The sequence below is a fragment of the Rutidosis leptorrhynchoides genome, chromosome 5 (genome assembly GCF_046630445.1).
Source record: "Rutidosis leptorrhynchoides isolate AG116_Rl617_1_P2 chromosome 5, CSIRO_AGI_Rlap_v1, whole genome shotgun sequence".
NCBI lineage: Eukaryota > Viridiplantae > Streptophyta > Magnoliopsida > Asterales > Asteraceae > Rutidosis > Rutidosis leptorrhynchoides.
In genome coordinates this window covers 417561595-417583093 of record NC_092337.1, presented here as the reverse complement: position 1 = coordinate 417583093, position 21499 = coordinate 417561595, and the positions used below count along the sequence as shown (strand labels likewise).

General features: G+C 37.4%; 1 protein-coding gene across 1 annotated transcript; it reads right to left on the bottom strand.

Annotated features, from left to right (window-relative positions):
• Positions 1-1347: 1347 nt before the first annotated feature.
• On the bottom strand, positions 1348-5290 carry LOC139850635 (putative F-box/FBD/LRR-repeat protein At1g78760). The gene is made up of 5 exons (XM_071840188.1): positions 4075-5290; positions 3545-3712; positions 2381-2962; positions 1875-1936; positions 1348-1468 (listed from the first exon to the last, which is right to left on the bottom strand). Exons 1-4 carry the CDS (start codon positions 5038-5040, stop codon positions 1895-1897), a joined length of 1758 nt encoding a protein of 585 aa, XP_071696289.1. The 5' UTR covers positions 5041-5290; the 3' UTR covers positions 1348-1468; positions 1875-1894.
• Positions 5291-21499: the final 16209 nt, after the last annotated feature.

Here is a 21499-nt window from a genome sequence, read left to right as displayed (position 1 = left end):
CAATTTCAGTTATACTCATTGTAAGATTTTCATCTCATTTTAAAAATTTTAGGGCCAAAATTGGGTCTCGTACCAAACCCGACCCATTGGGTTCGACCAGTTTGGGTCTGTTAAAAAAATCTGATTTATTTGGGTTCTACCCAAACTTGACTCGACTCGATTGCCAGGTATACTTGGGATCAATGGTCTACCTACTTGGAAAACTGGTCTACAACGAAGCAGAATGAGAGTTTAACGACTATCATGGCGGCTTTGCTTTTGAGCTTGTGGAGATTCTAAATATATTTATAATTTGGCTTTAGTCCGACGAAAAAGCGCATGTTATCTCCCCAATGTACTTTGTGTCATGGGATAGGAGAGGTCATGGGTTCGATCATTAGGGATAACATGATTTTCGTTAAAACAATTAAACACCAATAATGGTGGTATATATGTAGGGAGGTTTTATTGGATTCATTCACGGACCTCTACCCATGAACACTGCCCGAATGGATGTGTTCCCGGGTACCGTCGATTGAGTTTGGGTTTTCACCCGATTGTGTGTGATACGTGCAAATGATGAGGGTCGTTGAAATAAATGATCTACTGATGTCAAAAAATCATTGCTCAAAAAAAGAATTTATCTTACAATTGGATTAGGCATAAACGTATTATATTGATAGTCGAAATAATGGGCAAAAAAATGCCATTGTAATTGGTCCCTTTTTTTTGCTCTCTAGTTGCTTGCTAGAGAGTTTTGGTAACAATAATTGATGCTAAAAAAATGGTAGAATGACATTTGCTTGAAGTATGAAAGTAAAAAGTAAAATTGTACTCCGTAACTTTTATTATCTTTTCTCAGCCACTATTTTGAAAAATAATAAGATCACATTCATGTTAATTTTTATTTTAATTTTTGACATGGAATATTTATCTTTTGACATGGAATATTTATCTTCATGGATTGATTTGGCTACGTTTTGGCTAGCTGATCAACCTGTTGATACATTCTTTTCATGCTTACATGTCATATAATGATGGTTTTCCGAGCAAGCAAGTATAGTATACAGTTACATTTTGCCCGTTTAAATTGAGAAGCAAAAGTACAGAGGTCAAACAATATTAACCAATACCAAGTGTAGGGGACTAATAATTTCAAACAGTACCCTCTACACTATTGAAAATCTAATTTATGTGGGTCCAAGCAGGTTGAGTAATAAAGAAACATCCGATGGACTTATTAGGTTGTCTCTCCTTAACTTTTAGTTTAATATGTACCTTGGACTTCATAGAAGTGTTAATGACAGTCATCATAAATCAGTTAGAAGTAAAAACATGGCAAAAGTTACAAGACACCAAAAGTAAGATCCACGAACAGTTGCAATAAAGTCAAGGTGTGATGATGAAAACCAATTCATTAATCCAACGAGCACAAACATCTTCAAGTTGGCACTATCCTTAACAGCCACCATCTTCAAGTAGGTATGATCTGCATAGAATTGGGTTAGAATTGAGTGTAAGAAATCAATAATTCAAATAGATTGAATGAAACCAAAAGCAACCAAGTTTGCTGAGTTTAATCACATAAGCAACATGTTCAAAGACACCATGACTGTTACGTACAAAATTAATTTGTCGACACTTCAATTGTGCACTATCGTTCAATTGTAAAATTTAGAGGTCATCACATTTGAGTTCACGATACTCGCCAAATTAATGTCAATGCTTTGCATACACCAGAAAATGTAACTTCAATGTACATCAGTTAATCAGAAACTACAATGTGAAGAGAAAGAATAAAAGAGTTATGTAAATGGGATACGTTCTCAAACAGCACAATGCATGATTTAAATTTATGTATAAACAGGTAAGCCGTTGTATAGAAGAATAGTTACCTGGGCAGGTGGTTCACACCTCATGGCACTGGCTTGATAGTTGAGGTGGAGGATGTACAAACCTGAGATTAAACTATTAGATGTGTAAACTGAGGACCCATTAGGTTATAAACGGGTCGACACTAGTTGAGCTTTATTTCGAGCATATAGAGTAGAATTAGAATGATATATTTCGAGCATATAGACTAGTTGAAAGTATCCGAAGTTTACTTATATTGAGCACAAGCAGTCTACTTAGTAATTTTTTCCCAGAAAAAAGGAAAAATCCGTTAATACTTGGTTACTTACCATTGATAACATATTGTATTTTAAATCATCTTATAACTAAATTATGATTTCTACAAAGGACAAACAAGTTAAGTCTGCAGGTAAACCATACACAACTCCTCCTGATTAAGCCTTTAATAAATATGAACTGTTTCAACTAAAAAACCCCATAACCCGCTCATATAGCCACCTGCAACAACTATGGATAAACAGAGTCATATATAAAATCAAAAACTTACAATTGTTGAAGAAGAAGATGTTTGTAATGGCGGAGGTTGTGTGCCACTGGAAACATCTTCAGATGTTGAAGACTTATCTTTACTAAACACATCAATAATTTGGTGAAGGAAATTATTATGCGATTTTTTATGAGCAATCAGTGTCTCAGCTTGTTGAAGGTGTCGTGAATAGCGTGCATCCAACGGTTTCCTCTTTTGTTTAGGCAAGCTATCCAATAAGAATCTGACCTGCTCCGTCTTTGATATCAAGGGTTCGACATCCTTATTTTCTAGAGTTAACATATCCGTCAATTCTAACACACTTTTATACAGCTGTACCACCAGCCTAGTCAGATTCTCCTCTGTTTCACCCCTTTCGGATTCATTTTGCAACATTTTTTTCTTTTTCAATACTTTTATATCATCCAGAAGGTTCTCAATAACTAATTTTGTCTGATCGATAGCTTGGTTTCTCTCAATAATTATAGTGTCCTGTTCTAGTGACGCTTCTAGTTCTTTCATAAGATCTTTAATGTCTGCAACCATTTTGGCCTTTTTCTTGTCATTAATCTCTTTGTTTTTCATTGCTTGCGTAGGTAGTTCCTGCAAATTTACAAGAATATCACGTGCCCCGTCCATTATTTATAACTCATATCAATAGAAAACGGTAGAGTTAAGACATGAGAGATCTTCCAGTTATTATTTAAACATGTGAAAAAGAAAATTAGAATGAAATAATTGATTCAAATATCTATAAACACAGTGCTAAGTATTTTTTTATGCTAATAATTATCTCTCTAGTCTACAGCATATTTTTTTCATCCACCACAGCAATGATAACTAATTAACTATGGTTCTCGTTGACTTTAACTGTGGAATGTGGATACGTAATCAAAGATTTATCTTGAGCTGCTATGAATCCCTTTCATAAAACGTGATAATATTAAAGTACAACAAATTTATAACAGGGCTTCATTTACATAGAGCTAGGTGGTTATCCCTAGTTCTACTCTTGTTAATGAGAGAAAAGGTCAACAGTCTATTATTCAATTGGTTTCAGACAGTTTGGCATTTAGTCTACATAAGTTTCATGCAGTAGTTGCCACAATAGTTGAAAAAATCACAGACATTAATAAAAATGATTACATGGAAATTATAAATAATATAGGAAACTGATGAAAGTACCTTCATGATGAATGTGGCATTTGGAGAGTTCCCAAGCAAGTAATTTCTAGCTTCAGTAGACATTTTATGTTTGCATGTATCCCTCGTGCCGAAGTCAATATTCAAACTAATCAAGTTGCTAAAGGGCGAAGGCAGACCATATAGTAAATCCGGGAATGGAGAAATACACTGCAAATATAAAGATTATTTATGCATATAAAAACACAACAAATTGTACTCCCGTTCTCCTATCAAAAATTTTTGGGCATTAAAAAGATATTTCAGGCCATCTGGTCATTCTAATAAGACCTTGAAAATGCACGATAAAAAAAAAACCCAAAACAATTATGATACAGTCAATAAAAACCACCCATTATAGGTAATAGGTGGTAGATGAATATGGGAATTATTTTGCATACAAATCTACTTCTTTTCCATTAAACTGTAATTACCAACCCTAATTATTTATGCTAAGAAAACGGTGTCAGGTTGTCATGTAAGAATAATCAGACAATTAACATATCATTATAGCTAATGATACATCATCGTACCTCAACAATGTCCAAGTTAAGCGTAAGAAATCTGGCACTACGCAGCTCTTGAAGCGCGTTAATAATACCGCGAGCTTGTTCCTGGTTATATGGCCATTTTGGACAATACATGTGCAAAATGAAAGTCACTTTGTTCACAGGATGAAAACGGTCTTTAAGCCACTGTGGAGGATGGTGACCTTGGTAGTAAAAAGATGAAAGTCCCGAAGGAATACTCAAGTCCTTCATTGAGCAATCACTTATAGTGATATTAACAAGTTGAGGTGCAATCAAATTGATAACAACTGAGTCTCTGCCTTTAATAAGTGTAAGATTAGAAAGTTGAGGTGTAATAATATCAAAAACCTTAGCCTTGACCCTAAAATGTTCTAAAGTGAGGTTCTTTAAGTTGACACACGTGGAGAAAAGATCAATGGATTCACGTTGATAATCATCACACAACGAAATATCATCCAGATACAAAGTCGTTAATGCTGGAAAATCCCAAGGTGTTTTGGGTACAAGGCAATGCGCATAAATGGAGGTTTTAAAGGTGAGATGCTTAAGAGTCTGGGAGCTAAAAAGGCAAGGAGGGAAATCATTGTGCGTCTTGAAACCACTAACGACCGTTAGTTCTTGGACATTGTGAGAACACACATAATCTGCAATCTTTCTCACAAAAACTTGAGTGGTTGATCCATTGAAAGTGAGATTTACCGAGGACACTTCTACTTGATGGTTGCGGTGAGACAGAACGTTGGTCACAAATTTTGAGAACTTTGGTAAAGTTTTAAATCCTCTACTTGATAAATTGAGACAGGGCATTGATGTCCAAATACGTTTCCATCTTGGAGACAACAACAAACACGTTTGAACAACAAATTTAGTGTCAAAACGAGATAGGATTTGATGAATAAGCTCAAGAGGCAAGCTGCTCAATCTATCTTCATTGAGCGCTGCTTTAACATGACTATGGTCAAAGTCCATTTACTCGATATAACACAAGAGTTTAACCTGTAGTTTACAATGTATAAATTTGTATCAATTACTTGGATAACAAAAACGAGTAATATTGATGTAAAATGCAAACAACCCCAACTAAATAGGTAACACGAGTCAGGATACAGCAACAGTCATGCATTTGGGTATTGCTACTTTAACAACTGGGATGTCCTCCCATAGGGATCCATTGAATACAGCATCTATAAATTATTCCCATGCTAACAATTTTATGATTCTAGATCGTATCAACTCATAATAGAGAACTAACTTAAGAATCCAAAGTTGATATAATTATTCTATTTCTAAATATATGTGGTCATGCTTCTGCAAGCATCATACCAGTGAATATAAGCTCAAAACAAGTGATTAAGTTTTACAAAAAAGATTACAAATACATATATCATATCAGACTTATTGATAAAATGTCTAACATGTGTTTAAAAGAAAACTTCAAAATATATCTAATAGGACTATCACAGATGGTTTAGTTATGCAAGTAAAACTTAATATGAATCATTCGAGTGCAGATAATATGATGATTACATCAAATAATTAGTACACGATGATAAAACCTAATTCAAAAGTATATATTGTTGAAAAGAGTGAAACCGCAATGTACCGATTTCTATGTAGTAAGCAGATGTAGAATTGATGAGCTAATGCACGGTATGTGGAAAATTAGGGCTTGAGAAAAAGTCTAATTATGTACCTTTGATCTTTGAAGAAGAAGATTAACAATTACCAGTCGAATGAGATTCGATTGTCAATCGTGCCTTGATTTTAGGTCACCCGATTACCCGGATAACAAAGAAACTATGGTAACTGGCATTTGATTTTACCCGCTTACTATTTTTGTTTTTGAACAAATCCCGCCGTCGTTTATTCGGGTTGCTGAAAAGATCGACACAAACGGGTCGGTTTGTGAGTTTGTGTTGGGCTTTAGTTTTGTGTATGTTAGGGCCACTTAACCCAATCAGCTAAAAAGTTCAGTGGCAACTGGCAAGTAGGATCAAGAAAGTAAAACGGGAGTGCTGTTTATTTTTTAATTATGTTTTAATTATTTAAGTCATTAAAATGTGAATTTTCATATTAGTTATTATCGTTATTTTCTCAAAACAATTGACAATTATACTATATATCATTGGACAACATGAGATTTACAACAACAACAACAACAACATGAGATTTAGTGTTCGATCACCATATTACTCATTTCATATATAAGTTATTTTCGTCTTTTTATTCCATGTGTTATTTCCGTCCACCACCACCATCTGGGCAACATCTCCTACAACTACAAGTGTGAATTGCCGTTCACCACCACAACCATCAATCTGTCCACCACCACTGTCGACCATCCTCTATATACCATCACCGTTAACCACCACCAACTAACAGAGCCAAACCACACGGTCGACCACCACCAACCAAACCAACAGATCTAAGCAACACGGTCAACCACCGGTCCACTACATCAGCTTCAACTTTTATTTATAAAACCAAAACCAATGAACGAAAAGAAAAAAAAAACAGATAAAAAAGGAAAAAGAAAAACCAATTTCATGGTGATCAAAGTTGAGATCGCTGACGGAGACGACATTTAGCGTTATCAACAACTCCATTTTGGGATTGTTCTTGGAATATCATTAATGGTCTTTTTATTCTCAACAACAACTCCATTTGGGATTGTTCTTGGAATAGCATTATCAAAGATACACAAATAGAACAGCCCGAGTGAGTTGATCACTGTAGGATTACTTAATGCTTCGTTAGCGGGACTATTTATCTACATGGTATTGGTTGATCTTCTTGCAGCTGATTTTTTGGGTTCAAAGCTTCAAGGAAGCATTAAGCTTCAAATTAAATCTTTTGCTTCTGTTTTGCTTGGCCCTGATGTCTGTGATGGCAACATGGGCTTAAACTTAAACTTGAGAAGAACATTTAAATTTTTGAAGTGTTAATTTGGTATCACTTTGCATAAAGTAATTTGGAACTTACATGTTTAGTGGTGTTCAGTCTAGATTTGTATCTTGAAAAAATTGTCTTGTTATTACACTGTAGGGTGATTTGCTTATTGTATTTTATGTTTAATTGAGTATGTTTACTTCATTTTGAATGTAAAATTTGTTGTGAACCTTTGCTGCTTATACATGCTTCATTTGTAATGAATAATTTTTTTTTTTTTTAAGTTACACCTTCTCATGAAATGTTATAGATTCATGTATGATATTAAGCTATATGTTTGACTCTTTAAAGTCAAAAGCAAATTATGATAGTCAACAGATCCAATTTACAATTTAATAGTCAAGGGACTAAAAGCAACCGTGCACCACCAAAAACCTTAAAACCTTTTTTTAAAACATATTTCAAAGAAAAACATAACTAAAATTTATAAAAATTCGACACAAGTTGAGTTGATTACACAATACATACAATACACATATTAAAAGGACATGAAACAATATAATACAGTATAGACTCAAAACAATAACAATAGTTTTATTTGTTTATATATCATTAATCATTAATAAACAAGGAGAATTTATTAAAATATAAACAACAACATGTGAAGAATAACCTCCAAAATCAACATAAAAATATCCGTGGTAAATCATCCTCATATATAAACCCTAATTCTACAAACGATTCTTATAATGACAAGTCTGATTAGCAATTCTTCTATTCTTAATATCAATATTCACATCACAAGTTGAAGTTGAAGTAGCATGAATATGTATAAATAATATACGAACTTTAAGCTTTATTTTCGCATAAGTGGAAAACACCATATTACCGCTCAATATATCACTATATAATTGCGAATCAGAAGCTAATCGATCCGCAAAAACAGTTAAAGTTAAATTCAACTGTTTCGAATCATCGGAACCAATTTTTCCGGCAGGAATCGGAACATCGCCGACGTCTTTTCCTCTGTACCGGAGAATAGCAGAGGAAAAGTACGATCCAAGTCAGCTACCGAGTTGGCTGGCTTTATTATGAGTCGCTCAAGTCTGTGAATTGTTGGAAGCTTCGACGAGCCCAACACACCCACTATAGAGGACCTAGGTTATACTCACTTACTACACCAACACTTTGACGTTGGTTAGCCTTTGATTTTATGAATCCTTAGTGCACAATAATTCTTAGGCGACAGTGTCGACCATATATCATTTAGGCGGTATAACCGACCATGTATCACTTAGGTGGCAGAGCCGACCATATAAGAAGAACAACTCAAGTGCACTAAGAACTTAAACACAAACTAAGGCTTAACCGGGAAACTTAACAAAGAACACTTTTATTAATACAAAGAAACAATTACAATATTATGGACTCAACTCACACTCTTACTTCTTCACAACTTCTACTTCTAACTCTTCTTCACTTCTTACTTCTTCTCTACTTCACACTTCACACAACACAAATGAAATCTCCTCCCATATTTATACTACTCCCATGTAGCGACCCCGACAAATCGTCAAATGACGGCGTCGACTACTTAGGTCCCGTTGCGTGGTCATAGGTCTTTAACGTGACGTTTGACCAAAGATATGTCGCATTCCTTTCAAAAATAAAGATTGTTTCAAAGTTTACAAGAATTGTTCATCCAAAAGTTACGTTACAAAGTTATAGTTACATGTGAAACCTATGCGACACAGTTTTAAAGAAAGTCAAAAGATGCTCCATGTATGCATAAATACTCGACATCCAAAGCAAGTATCAAAATAATGAGCGGAAGCATGTAACACATATCGTTCAAAGACCTGAGAAAAACATAGAAATCTGTCAACGAAAACGTTGGTGAAATCATAGGTTTAAGTAAGTAAGTGAGTAAATAAGTAGATTGAACCACAAGATTTGCAACATCGAATTAATAGTTAACCATTCCAAAAGTTATTTCACGAGCACCCAATTATCAATGCTTAACATTTCTCCCATTGAACCCCATCACTTAGTGCTAGAACATACACTGTTTCTCGAAAATATATTTCATTCGTAAACGGTAGCGAACCGTTTGAATGAGGGTTTGTCAAACCCATATGGATCCATACAACATAAGTTCTCGCTTACACCCGGCAAGTGTAACTAATGATAATCGAATTGAGGATTTTGTTCTAAACTCGTATGTAGAATGTTTGTTTTCCTGTACTTGTGTTCACTTAGTAAAGAAATGTTTATGTTTTCTCATCCCAAATGTAAGTTCAAAAAGAGTAAAAGTGGGACTATGATCTCACCTTGAGTGCACGAGTAGTAAAGTACTTCAACAAGTAAACGTGTGCAAAGAACAATGCTAGTCTTGACCTAAACAATAGGTTGTATCAATAACGGTAAACACGATAGGTCAAAGATGTTCAATTAGTCCTATGGCTCGTTAAGACTCGATCATAATAGCATGTGAATCAAATTGTCATGTTTCATGCAAGGTACAAGTATAAAAACATGTTAGAACGATTGCACAAATATTTGGTTAAGTTTGATTAAAAGTCAACTTAGGTCGGGTCAAAGTCAACAAAAAAGTCAACACATTCGGGTCGGGTCCCGAACTATTTTTCTGAGGTTTTTAATCATATATGAGCATGTTAGAACAAGTTTCATGTGAATCGGAGGTCCATAGTATGCCAAACATTTTTCGTAATTTGGACATGGTGGTCAGAACCTGACCACGGCTTATGTCGCGCCGCGACATAAGCTGGCCGCGCCGCGGCATTGGCCTTGCGCTGGTACCTGGTCAGTCTCAATTGTTCAAGTCCCAAATCAAAACTCTTTCAAGCATAAATTACAAACCGCTAACTCTTAGAACTCGCACCTTATATCGTTGGAAAGGTAATTTGACAAAGAACACAACTAAATATATTTCACCAACCAAAAACATTATTTGTAACAATCGGCTTTCCAAAATAAATGATCGATTAATGCACACATTTAATACTCGAATTTAATAAGTGCACATTTATGATTCGGGCATTTAATGCATACATACAACACGCCGTTTTGTAGGTAATCGAGCATACAATACAACTAACTACTTACTAACAATAATTCATGGCATTCAATGTATCATCTATTCATTTCCAGCTTATCAAACCCTAACCCAAATTCACCAAAAATCACTAATCAAGTTTATGGAGTTTTCTCAAGCAACCTACACATCAAATTGAAGCTAATGATACTAGGAACACAATTAGAACATGAACTTTTAACATCTAACAACATATGATCATCCAAAATTCAAGAACAACACACCAAAATTCAAGTTCATGCTAGTTATACTAAAACAACGAGATCGAGCATACAAATTACATACACGACATCACAATGAGCCATAGACACTAACTAACACCATTTCAAGTCAAAAACACGAATTTAGAGAAATCTAGAGTTTTAGAAATGTTACCCAAACGAGATGAAGTTGGTACCAAAATGAAGAGGATGAAGAGAGGATCACGAATATGTAATTTATTTTGTTGTAAGCCTCCTAGATCGAATTTAGATGATGATTGAATGAATTTGGTAAATGTGTGTGTGTTCTTGCTAGAGAGAAAGAGAGAAAGAGGGGGATGGTTGAATGGTGGTGATTGGGGTGGACTAGTTGACCTAGTCAACTAGTTTGCCCCGTGTCAATTTTAGTCCCTCGAGTTTGTAGTCGGGTGCGGGAATTACCTAAACGGAATATTTTAAAACGCGTATTAACGGAGGATGTTAAAATCCAATAACGGAAAAATATTAAGAATGTTAGCTAACGGAGGATATGAATTTAGTTACGAAGGATATTTTTAAAATAAAAAGACGGGCGGGAAAAATGCGGGATGTTACATTACCCACACCTTAAAAGAAATTTCGTCCCGAAATTTAGTTGGAAGTAATAGTCGATGTCTCTTCCTTGAGACCTTGCATTGTCAATGCTATGAATAAGTGAAGATACGTCCTTGGGCATTCCCACGAATTTGGACAGTCGGGGTTTTATGTTGTATTAAGGCTTGGTTTTACGATCCACAATTTCAACCGGTCTTTCTACGAAGAGGAGTTGTCATCAATAGTAAGTTTATCTAGAAGGATAGCACGTTCCTGTTCCGCAGGACACGTATCTAAGTTTGTTACATGGAACGTAAGGTAAACGGAAACTTAATTGAGTCGGAGGTTCTAAACGGTAGGAAGCGGTTCCAAGACGCCCCAAGATTTCAAAAGGATCAATATTGCGGATATAAATTTCCTCGATTTCCCGAAATGGATTACACCTTTCCAAGGTGTGGTTTTCAATATTACACGGTTACTGACTTTAAATTTGAGAGATTTTCATCTAACATTGGTATAACTCCTTTGGCGACCACGGGCCGTCTTGAGCCCTTCTCGGACTTGAACTATCTCAAAGGTTGTTTCTTGAATGATTTCGGATCTGATGATTTTCTTGTCACCTACTTCGGTCCAACGAATAGGAGAACAACATTTGTGGTTATATAAAGTTTCGAAAAGTGCGCGTTAACACGCGAGTGGTAACTACTGTTGTAAGAGGGATCAACTAAAGGCGACAATACAAGTTTGTAACATGTCTTTCCAAGATGTAAATTGTTCGTTTGCTTAGCTCGTCTGTTTGTGGAAGATACGCAGTACTCACGTCTAAACGTGTTCCGAAGGCTTCTTGTAAACAAGATGTGTAACGAGTATTTTCGATCCGGGATAATTGACAATGATACACCGTGTTGGAATATAATTTCTTAAGATATGCTTGGACAAGTTAGTTAGGGTTCGAAAGCGTTTGTTGGAACAGGTTTCTTGTCGGCTACTGAAAAAGGTTCGTAAGGGCTAGTCACCCTCGTGGCGAATACTAGTAACACGTGAAGAGTCTCTCTCTCCATTAAGAAATTATATAAAAAGGTTTCCGTATACGGAAGTACGAGCGAAAAGATAGGAGTGAAATGAGAACTTAGAATAGGATGAGTTCACATTTTGAGGTAGCCATATCGCGCATCTAGTGGCCAAATGTTGAGACTTGGTGGGAAATGAGATAGTACACGTAGTTGTATAGCTCGGGGTTGAGTAGTAGTTGGCCGTATAACAGAAGCACAAGGACGTTAAGTCAAAGAAGAAAGGGGTATCCTTGGATTGTGTGTTATCTTTGGTCTCAGTAATATCAGACGGTAATAGTGAAATAGCAGAGCTATGTATCGTGGTACGCGATGACGAGAAGATTGATCGGATCCAATAATAAGTATTCAAATTCTCCGTGTAAAATAACGAATTTCAGCTTCCTTGATTTCGAGTCGATAGAGTATGTCTTTCGGGCGTTCAAGTAGAAATATTTCCATATTTGAGTTCCAGTGTGCTAAACGAATTTAGCTAGTAAGGTTTGTGTGAAAGATCATGTTCAAAGTCCGGACACGGAAAACGTTTTTTTTTTTTTTTTTTTTTTTTTTTTTTCCTTGACCACTAACAATATGGTTTAGAATTTGGACTTCGTTTAACCAAAATTCTCACTTGAAGAATTTGGCATAGAGTTGCTCTTTTCTCAAGAGTTCGAGCGTAAGACGGAGACGTTGTTCATTTTTCCTTTCCGCTTGAATAGCTTAAAATTATAAGTACGGTAACGGATTTGTCTAGATAAGTTTGCATACGCGGCTCCGGAGGTTTATGAATACAGACGGAGCCTTAGATTAACTGAACGGTACTAAGAGAGATTTACAACTATCGTAGCGAGTTCAGAAAATGGTTTAGGAGTCATCGTCTCCCTCAACCCTCAAGTAGCGAGTTCAGAAAATGGTTTAGGAGACATCGTCTCCCTCAACCCTCAATTGATGATAACAAGGATGGAGATCGATTTGGTATACACACGAGATCCTCGTACTTGATCAAGAGGTCATTGATACGGGGAAAAAGAATATCGGTTCTTAACCGGAAATTATTTAGTTCACTAAAATCACATATATGTGGGGAAAACATTCCCTTCCTAACGTATAGGTTTTGGGCTCCCTAGTTCTATAGATGTCAAATCAAAGTTCAAATTACCTACCCAATAAGTTTGACGTACACTCTCCGATAAATTTTTGGTGGCACACAATAGTTTTTCGTGGGTCACTTGAATGGCCTAAGCAATATCTAGGGGGAGTGGTGGAGTGCAAGGAGTACGAGTCAAAGTCTTGGTTATAAAACGTCTAACGATAACCGAATCGAATAAGTATGAAATATGCGGGTTGTTGTGAAAAAACGTACCCGTGACTAGTCCATCGTCGTCTCGGGCATCCTAGGTGTCGATGTTGAAAGTTCAACGGCGGGCGTTGGGGTTGGCTTTCTTCTTTGGGCACGCATTCCTATAATGACCCGATTGGCCACATTCGAAACAAACAACCGCCCTTGGCGCATTGGGCGTCTTTTGAGCGACGGTAATGGTACTTTTACAAATATGGGCCACATGGCCACTTCTTTGACACCTGATGCAAAATGGTTTACCACATTCACCCAAATGATGTTTGCGACATTCGTTACAGTAGGGCAGGTTTCCGGCATACCCTTTCTTGCCGTCGGAGGTGAAGGACTTCTTGGTGAAGTTGTTGTTGTAGTTGCTCGATGGAGAGGCTTCCCATTTTCTTTTGTTGTTACCCGGTTGGTCCTCGGCCGTAGGTGTCGGCGCTTCAATTTCATTCACCGTTTTTATTGATTGGCGGGCCATCGTTAAAGCCTCTTGTAGGTTGGCGGGTTTGGATGACATTAACCCGTGTTGAACGCTCTTCGGGAGGCCATCCATGTAAAGTTCGACTCTTAGGGATTCGGGAGTCATGAGATTTGGACACATTAAGACTAGTTCGGTAAACCGTTGATTATAAGCTTCGAGGTCATTCCCGACCGTTTTTAAATTCCTTAGACCCTGTTCGAGCCTTCGAGTCTCGTCGCGCGGGAAGTATTTGGTGATCATTCTTTCTCTTAATTCGGTCCAAGAGAGTGTAAGGGCCTCATCGATACCCACTGATTGTACATACGTGTTCCACCATGAGAGAGCAACACCGGTGAAAGTGAGGGTGGAAAACTTGACCTTATCTTGGTCCTGACAACCGCTTATGTTAAAAACGGCTTCCGTTTGTTCGAACCATCGGGTGAGAGCAATCGGTCCCCCGGTTCCATCGAAAGTGGAGGTTTGTACTCCATGAAGTTTTTGTAGGAGCACCCCTCGTTTGAATTATCGGCTCCATGATTGTTGTTGTGGTTGGAGAAGTGATCGGCCACGGCCTCACCCACGGCGGTGGCTATCATTCGTTGAAGGGCTTGTTCTAAAGTTTCGGGAAGGGTATTGTGTTGACCTTGGTGAGCCATTGTTCCTTCATGACACAAGAATATCGTTGATTAGTATTCTTAACAATACTAATCGTGATATGGAATAATGATGAAGAGAAAATTTTCCTTGATTCGCCTTAAATTCTTTATGTCGTAATGTCGGAACGTTCATATGAGTCACCGTAATATAATCCCGGCAATTATATTACCCTGATTCATATGTGCATTCGACATTATTCTATAAAGTCAAGGTGGCGCGTCAATCAAATTAAACAACGAAAGATTTAGATGAAGCGAGAGTTAGTTATGAGTAGAAACGTTCGAGTATAAATGCACAAATAGTCAAGTAATTCCTACTTCATGTCTATATGCCGGTTGTAGTCTAGATTCACTAATGTACCCTATGACTCGGGGTTGACACCAATGAACTCTAAATCCCTACAACCAATGCTCTGATACCACTTGTAGCGACCCCGAAAAATCGTCAAATGACGGCGTCGACTACTTAGGTCCCGTTGCGTGGTCATAGGTCTTTAACGTGACGTTTGACCAAAGATATGTCGCATTCCTTTCAAAAATAAAGATTGTTTCAAAGTTTACAAGAATTGTTCATCCAAAAGTTACGTTACAAAGTTATAGTTACATGTGAAACCTATGCGACACAGTTTTAAAGAAAGTCAAAAGATGCTCCATGTATGCATAAATACTCGACATCCAAAGCAAGTATCAAAATAATGAGCGGAAGCATGTAACACATATCGTTCAAAGACCTGAGAAAAACATAGAAATCTGTCAACGAAAACGTTGATGAAATCATAGGTTTAAGTAAGTAAGTGAGTAAATAAGTAGATTGAACCACAAGATTTGCAACATCGAATTAATAGTTAACCATTCCAAAAGTTGTTTCACGAGCACCCAATTATCAATGCTTAACATTTCTCCCATTGAACCCCATCACTTAGTGCTAGAACATACACTGTTTCTCGAAAATATATTTCATTCGTAAACGGTAGCGAACCGTTTGAATGAGGGTTTGTCAAACCCATATGGATCCATACAACATAAGTTCTCGCTTACACCCGGCAAGTGTAACTAATGATAATCGAATTGAGGATTTTGTTCTAAACTCGTATGTAGAATGTTTGTTTTCCTGTACTTGTGTTCACTTAGTAAAGAAATGTTTATGTTTTCTCATCCCAAATGTAAGTTCAAAAAGAGTAAAAGTGGGACTATGATCTCACCTTGAGTGCACGAGTAGTAAAGTACTTCAACAAGTAAACGTGTGCAAAGAACAATGCTAGTCTTGACCTAAACAATAGGTTGTATCAATAACGGTAAACACGATAGGTCAAAGATGTTCAATTAGTCCTATGGCTCGTTAAGACTCGATCATAATAGCATGTGAATCAAATTGTCATGTTTCATGCAAGGTACAAGTATAAAAACATGTTAGAACGATTGCACAAATATTTGGTTAAGTTTGATTAAAAGTCAACTTAGGTCGGGTCAAAGTCAACAAAAAAGTCAACACATTCGGGTCGGGTCCCGAACTATTTTTCTGAGGTTTTTAATCATATATGAGCATGTTAGAACAAGTTTCATGTGAATCGGAGGTCCATAGTATGCCAAACATTTTTCGTAATTTGGACATGGTGGTCAGAACCTGACCACGGCTTATGTCGCGCCGCGACATAAGCTGGCCGCGCCGCGGCATTGGCCGTGCGTGTAACATCCCGCGTTTTTCCATTAAATTTATTTTAACACCGTCTTTTTTTTTTATAATATCTTTCGTTATTCAAATTTGTATCTTTCGTTAACTAACGTTCATAATATTCTCGTTATCTAATTATAAAGTCATCCGTTACTCGAACGTTTTTAAAATATTCGTTGGGTTAATTCCCGCACCCGCTTTGAAACTCGAGGGACCGAGATTGCCAAATGGGCAAACTAGTTGACTAGGTCAACTAGTCAACCCATTTTTCCACCATTCATTCATTCCATCATCTCCCTCATCCCTTTTCTCTCCATCTCAAGAACACACACATAAACCCATTCCATTCATTCATCATCTAAATTCAATCTTGGAAGCTCACAACAAATCCGACTACATATTCTTGATCCTCTCATCATTCTCTACGATTTGATACTAACTACACCGAGTTTGGGTAACTTTCTAAAAACTCTAGATTTCTATAAATTCGTGTTTTTGACTTGAAATTGTGTTAGTTAGTGTCTATGGCTCGTGTCTAGCATGAATATATGTTTTGTTTGCTCGATTTGTTGATTTGAGTAACTAGTTTGAACTTTTGAAGTGGGTTAGCTTAATCTTTGATTTTGGATGATTAAAAGTTGTTTAATTGTTAAAGTGCATGTTTTAAAAGTGTTACTAGTATCATTAGCTTCATTTTGATGTATAGGTTGATTAAGGAAACTCCAAAAACATGATTATTGATTTTGAGATGTTTGACTAGGGTTTGATAGTTCTTGACATGAATTTTTGGATGCTTGAATGCCATGGAATGTTAATTATTAGTGTTTAGTTGTAATGTATGTTTCATTACCTTCAAAACGGCATATTATATGTGTGAATTGGTTTCCCGAAACTCAAATTGCATTTGAAGAACTTGAAACCTTAAAAATGAACGTTTAATGATCACTTGATGAGTTTTCGGCTATTATAAATGATGTTTTTGTTTGGTGAAACATGTTTAGTTGTGTTCCTTGTCAAAAGAGCTTTCCAACGGTATAAGATACGTCTTCTAGTTGTTTACGGTTTGAGTTTTGCGTTTGTTTGAAAATTGACCAAGTCTTGAACAAGTGAAACAGGCCTGGGACCAGGCCACGGCCATTGTCGCGGCGCGACAGGCCTGGCCGCGGCGCGGCATAAGCCGTGCCCAGCTTCTGTCTCCAATGTCCGTTTCACGTGAAATGTTTGCCATGTTTTAGACTTCCAATTCGCATGCAACTTGTTCTAACATGCTTATATATGAATAACTAGCCTAGAAAATTTGTCCGAGACCCGACCCGAACGTGTTGACTTTCGTTGACTTTGACCGACCAAAGTTTGACTTTTTGTCAAACTTAACCAAATGATTATGCAACCTTCCTAACTTGTTTCTGTACTTGTATCTTGCATGAAACTTGACAATTTGATTCACATGCTACATAATCGAGTCTTAACGAGCCATAGGACTAATTGAACATCTTTGACCTATCGTGTTTACCGTTATTGATACAACCTATTGTTTAGGTCAAGACTAGCATTGTTCTTTGCACACGTTTTCTTGTTGAAGTACTTTACTACTCGTGCACTCAAGGTGAGATCATAGTCCCACTTTTACTCTTTTTGAACTTATATTGGGATGAGAAAACATAAACGATTCTTTTGAACTAAGTGAACACTAGAACGGGAAAACAAACATTCTACATACGAGTTTAGAACAAAAATCCTCAATTCGATTATCATTAGTTACACTTGCCGGGTGTAAGCGAGAACTTATGTTATATGGCCATATGGGTTGACAACCCTCATCTTTGACGGTTCGCTACCGTCTACGGATGAAATATATTTTCGAGAATCAGTGTTTGTTCTAGCACTAAGTGATGGGGTATACAATGGAAGGAATGTTAAGCTTTGATAATTGGGTGCTCGTGAAACAAACTTTTGGAATGTATTACTATTATTTCATTGATGCAAATCTTGTGGTTCACTTGTACTTACTTACTTAAACCTATGATTTCACCAACGTTTTCGTTGACAGATTTCTATGTTTTTCTCAGGTCTTACAAGATATGTGAAACATGCTTCCGCTTACTATTTGATACTTGCATCCGATGTCGAGTATACATGCATTTCATGGAGCGTCTTTTGACTTTACTTTAAACCGTGTCGCCTAGATTTCAATCGTACTTATAACGTTGTAACTTAACTTTTGGTTGAACAATTCTTGTAAACTTTGAACAATCTTTATTTTGAAGTGAAGGCGACATATTTTGGTCAAACGTTATCTTAAAGACTTATAATCAGGTAATGGGACCCACGTAGCCGACGCCGTCACTTGACGATTTGTCGGGGTCGCTACAAGTGGTATCAGAGCCTTGGTTGTAGGGATTTAGAGTTCATTTGTGTCCACCCCGAGTCATAGGGTACATAGGTGAATCTAGACTACAACCGGCATATAAACTGAAGTAGGAATTACTTGACTATTTGTGCATTTATACTCGAACTTTTCTATCATATCTGACTTGAATTCGATCTTGATCTTACGTTGATAAATTTTGTTGATGCGCCACCTTGACTTTATGAAGTAATGTTAAATGCACATGCGAATCAGGGTAATATAATTTCCGGGATTATATTACGGTGATTCACATGGACGTTCCGACATTATGACATAGAGAATTTAAGGCGAGTCAAGGAAAATTTTCTCTCTATCCTTATTCCATGCCACGGTTAGTATTGTTGAAAATACTAACCAACGATATTCTTGTCTCATGAAGGAACAATGGCTCACCAAGGTCAACACAACACTCCTCTCGAAACTCTAGAACAAGCTCTTCAACGAATGATAACCACCGCAGTGGGTACGGCCGTGGCCAATCACTTTTCTAACAACAACAATCATGGAGCCGGTAATTCAATCGAAGGTTGCTCCTACAAGAACTTCATGAAGTACAATCCTCCCACTTTCGATGGAACCGGGGGACCGGTTACTCTCACCCGATGGTTTGAACAAACAGAATCCGTTTTTAGCATAAGCGGTTGTCAGGACCAAGATAAGGTCAAGTTTTCCACCCTCACTCTTACCGGTATCGCTCTCTCATGGTGGAACACGTATGTACAATCAGTGGGTATCGATGAAGCCCTTACACTCTCTTGGACCGAATTAAGAGAAAGAATGATCACCGAATACTTCCCGCGCGATGAGACTCGAAGGCTCGAGCAAGGGCTAAGGAATTTAAGAACGGTCGGGAATGACCTCGGAGCTTACAATCAACGGTTTACCGAACTAGTCTCAATGTGTCCAAATCTCATGACTCCCGAATCCCTAAGAGTCGAACTTTACATGGATGGCCTCCCTAAGAGCATTCAACACGGGGTAATGGCATCCCAACCCACTAACCTACAAGAGGCTTTAACAAAGGCCCACCAAACTTTAGAAACGGTGAATGAAATGGAAGCACCGGTACGAATGGTCGAGAACCACCCGGGTAACAACAAAAGAAAATGGGAAGCCTCGCAACCAAGCAACCACAACAATAACAACATCTCCAAGAAGCCTTTCACCCCCGGCGGCAAGAAGGGGTATGCCGGAACCCTACCTCACTGTAACAAGTGTCGCAAACATCATTTTGGTGAATGTGGCAAACCATTTTGCGTCAAGTGTCAAAGAAGTGGCCATGTGGCCCATGTCTGTAAGGGTACCGTTACCGTCGCTCGAAGGGTGCCCAACGCACACAGGACGGGTGCATGCTTTGAGTGTGGCCAACTGGGTCATTTTAGGAATGTGTGCCCAAAGAAGAAATCAACCCCAACGCACGCCATTGAACTTTCAACATCGACACCTAGGATGCCCGGAACGACGATGGACTAGTAACGGGTACGTTTCTTCACAACAAACCGTATACTTCATACTTATTCGATTTCATTACCGTTAGACGTTTTATAACCAAGTCTTTGACTCGTGCTCTTTGCACTCTATTTTTTTTTTTTTTTTTTCCCTAGACACTACTTAGCCAATTTAAGTGACCAACGGAATATATTGTGTGCCTATAAATTTTATCGGAGGATATACGTTAAGAATTATGACTTGACACCTATAGAACTAAGGAGCTCAAAACCTATTCGTTAAGGAGAAATTTTTTTTTTTTCTCTTTCTTTCCTACAATTATGTATGGATTTTTGTGAACTAAATAATTTTCGGTTGGAAACCGATACCCTCTTCCTCGTATCCATGACCTCATGATTATTTGTGTGGACCCCGTGTATTCCAAAACGAACTCCGTTCCGGTTATCATCAATTGGGGGTTGAGGGAGACGATGTCTCCTAAGCCATTTTTCCGAACTCGCAACGTTAGTTGTAAATCTCTCTTAGTACCGTTCGATTCACTTAGGACTCCGTCCGTATTCATGAACCTCCTAAACCACGTATGCAAACTTATCTAGACAAATCTGTTATCATATTTATAAATGACACCTTAACCTATTCAAGTAAAGAAAGAAAAACGAACAACATCACCATCTTACGCTCGAACTTTTGGAGAAAAGAGCAACTTTATACCAAATTCTCCTAGTGAGAATTTCTGTTGAACGAAGTCCAATTTTCTAGACCATGAGGTTTATGGTCAGGTCATTTCAATCAATCTCAAAATCAAGCCACATGTAATCAGGAAACTCTCCCAACTCAGACTTGTATTCGTAAAAATCTTAGATCTCACCGGTTATTACCGAAGATTCATTTCTGACTTTTCTCGTATTACACGACTTTAATCTCTCCGCGATCGAACCTTGAGCGTGATTCTTCACACCAACATTTCTAGCTAAATTCGTACAACACCAGATGGGACTCAAATATGGAAATATTTCTACTTGGACGCCGAAAGGCATACTCCCTCGACTCGAAATCAACGGGACGGAAATTCGTTATTTTGCACGAAGAATTCAAATACTAAATTGTGGATCCGATCAATATTCTTGTCATCACGTACCACACTACATACCTCTGTTATTTCACCGTTACCGTCTGATATTACTGGAAATTAAGATAACACACAATCCAACGATACTTCACTCTTCTTTGACTTAACGCCCTTGTGTTTCTGATAATCGGTCAACTGTTATTCAACCCCGAACTATACAACTATGTGTACTACCTCGTTTCTCTTTCATACTTCAACTTTTGACAACTAGAGGCACGTTATAGCAACCTCGAGATGTAAACTCATCCTATTCTAAGTCCTCATTTCACTACTATCTTTACCGTTCGCATTCCGTTTAAAGAAACTCCCTGTAACATTTCTCCATGGATAGAGAAACTCCTCATATTACATAAGTATTCGCCACGAGGGTGAATAGTCCTAACGAACATTTTTCGAACCCTAACTAACTTGTTCAAACGTATCTTAAGAGATTCTTTTCCAACACGGTGTATCTTTGTCAATTATTCTGTATCGAAATACTCGT

What these genes read in the sequence shown, in the direction of transcription:
- LOC139850635 (XM_071840188.1), bottom strand. Translation starts at nt 5,040, where the DNA reads ATGGACTTTGACCATAGTCATGTTAAAGCAGCGCTCAATGAAGATAGA. An exon ending in TTAACTTGGACATTGTTGAG is followed by an intron (nt 3,713 to 4,074) that starts GTACGATGATGT and finishes TTATATTTGCAG; the next exon opens with TGTATTTCTCCATTCCCGGA. An exon ending in ATGCCACATTCATCATGAAG is followed by an intron (nt 2,963 to 3,544) that starts GTACTTTCATCA and finishes GTAAATTTGCAG; the next exon opens with GAACTACCTACGCAAGCAAT.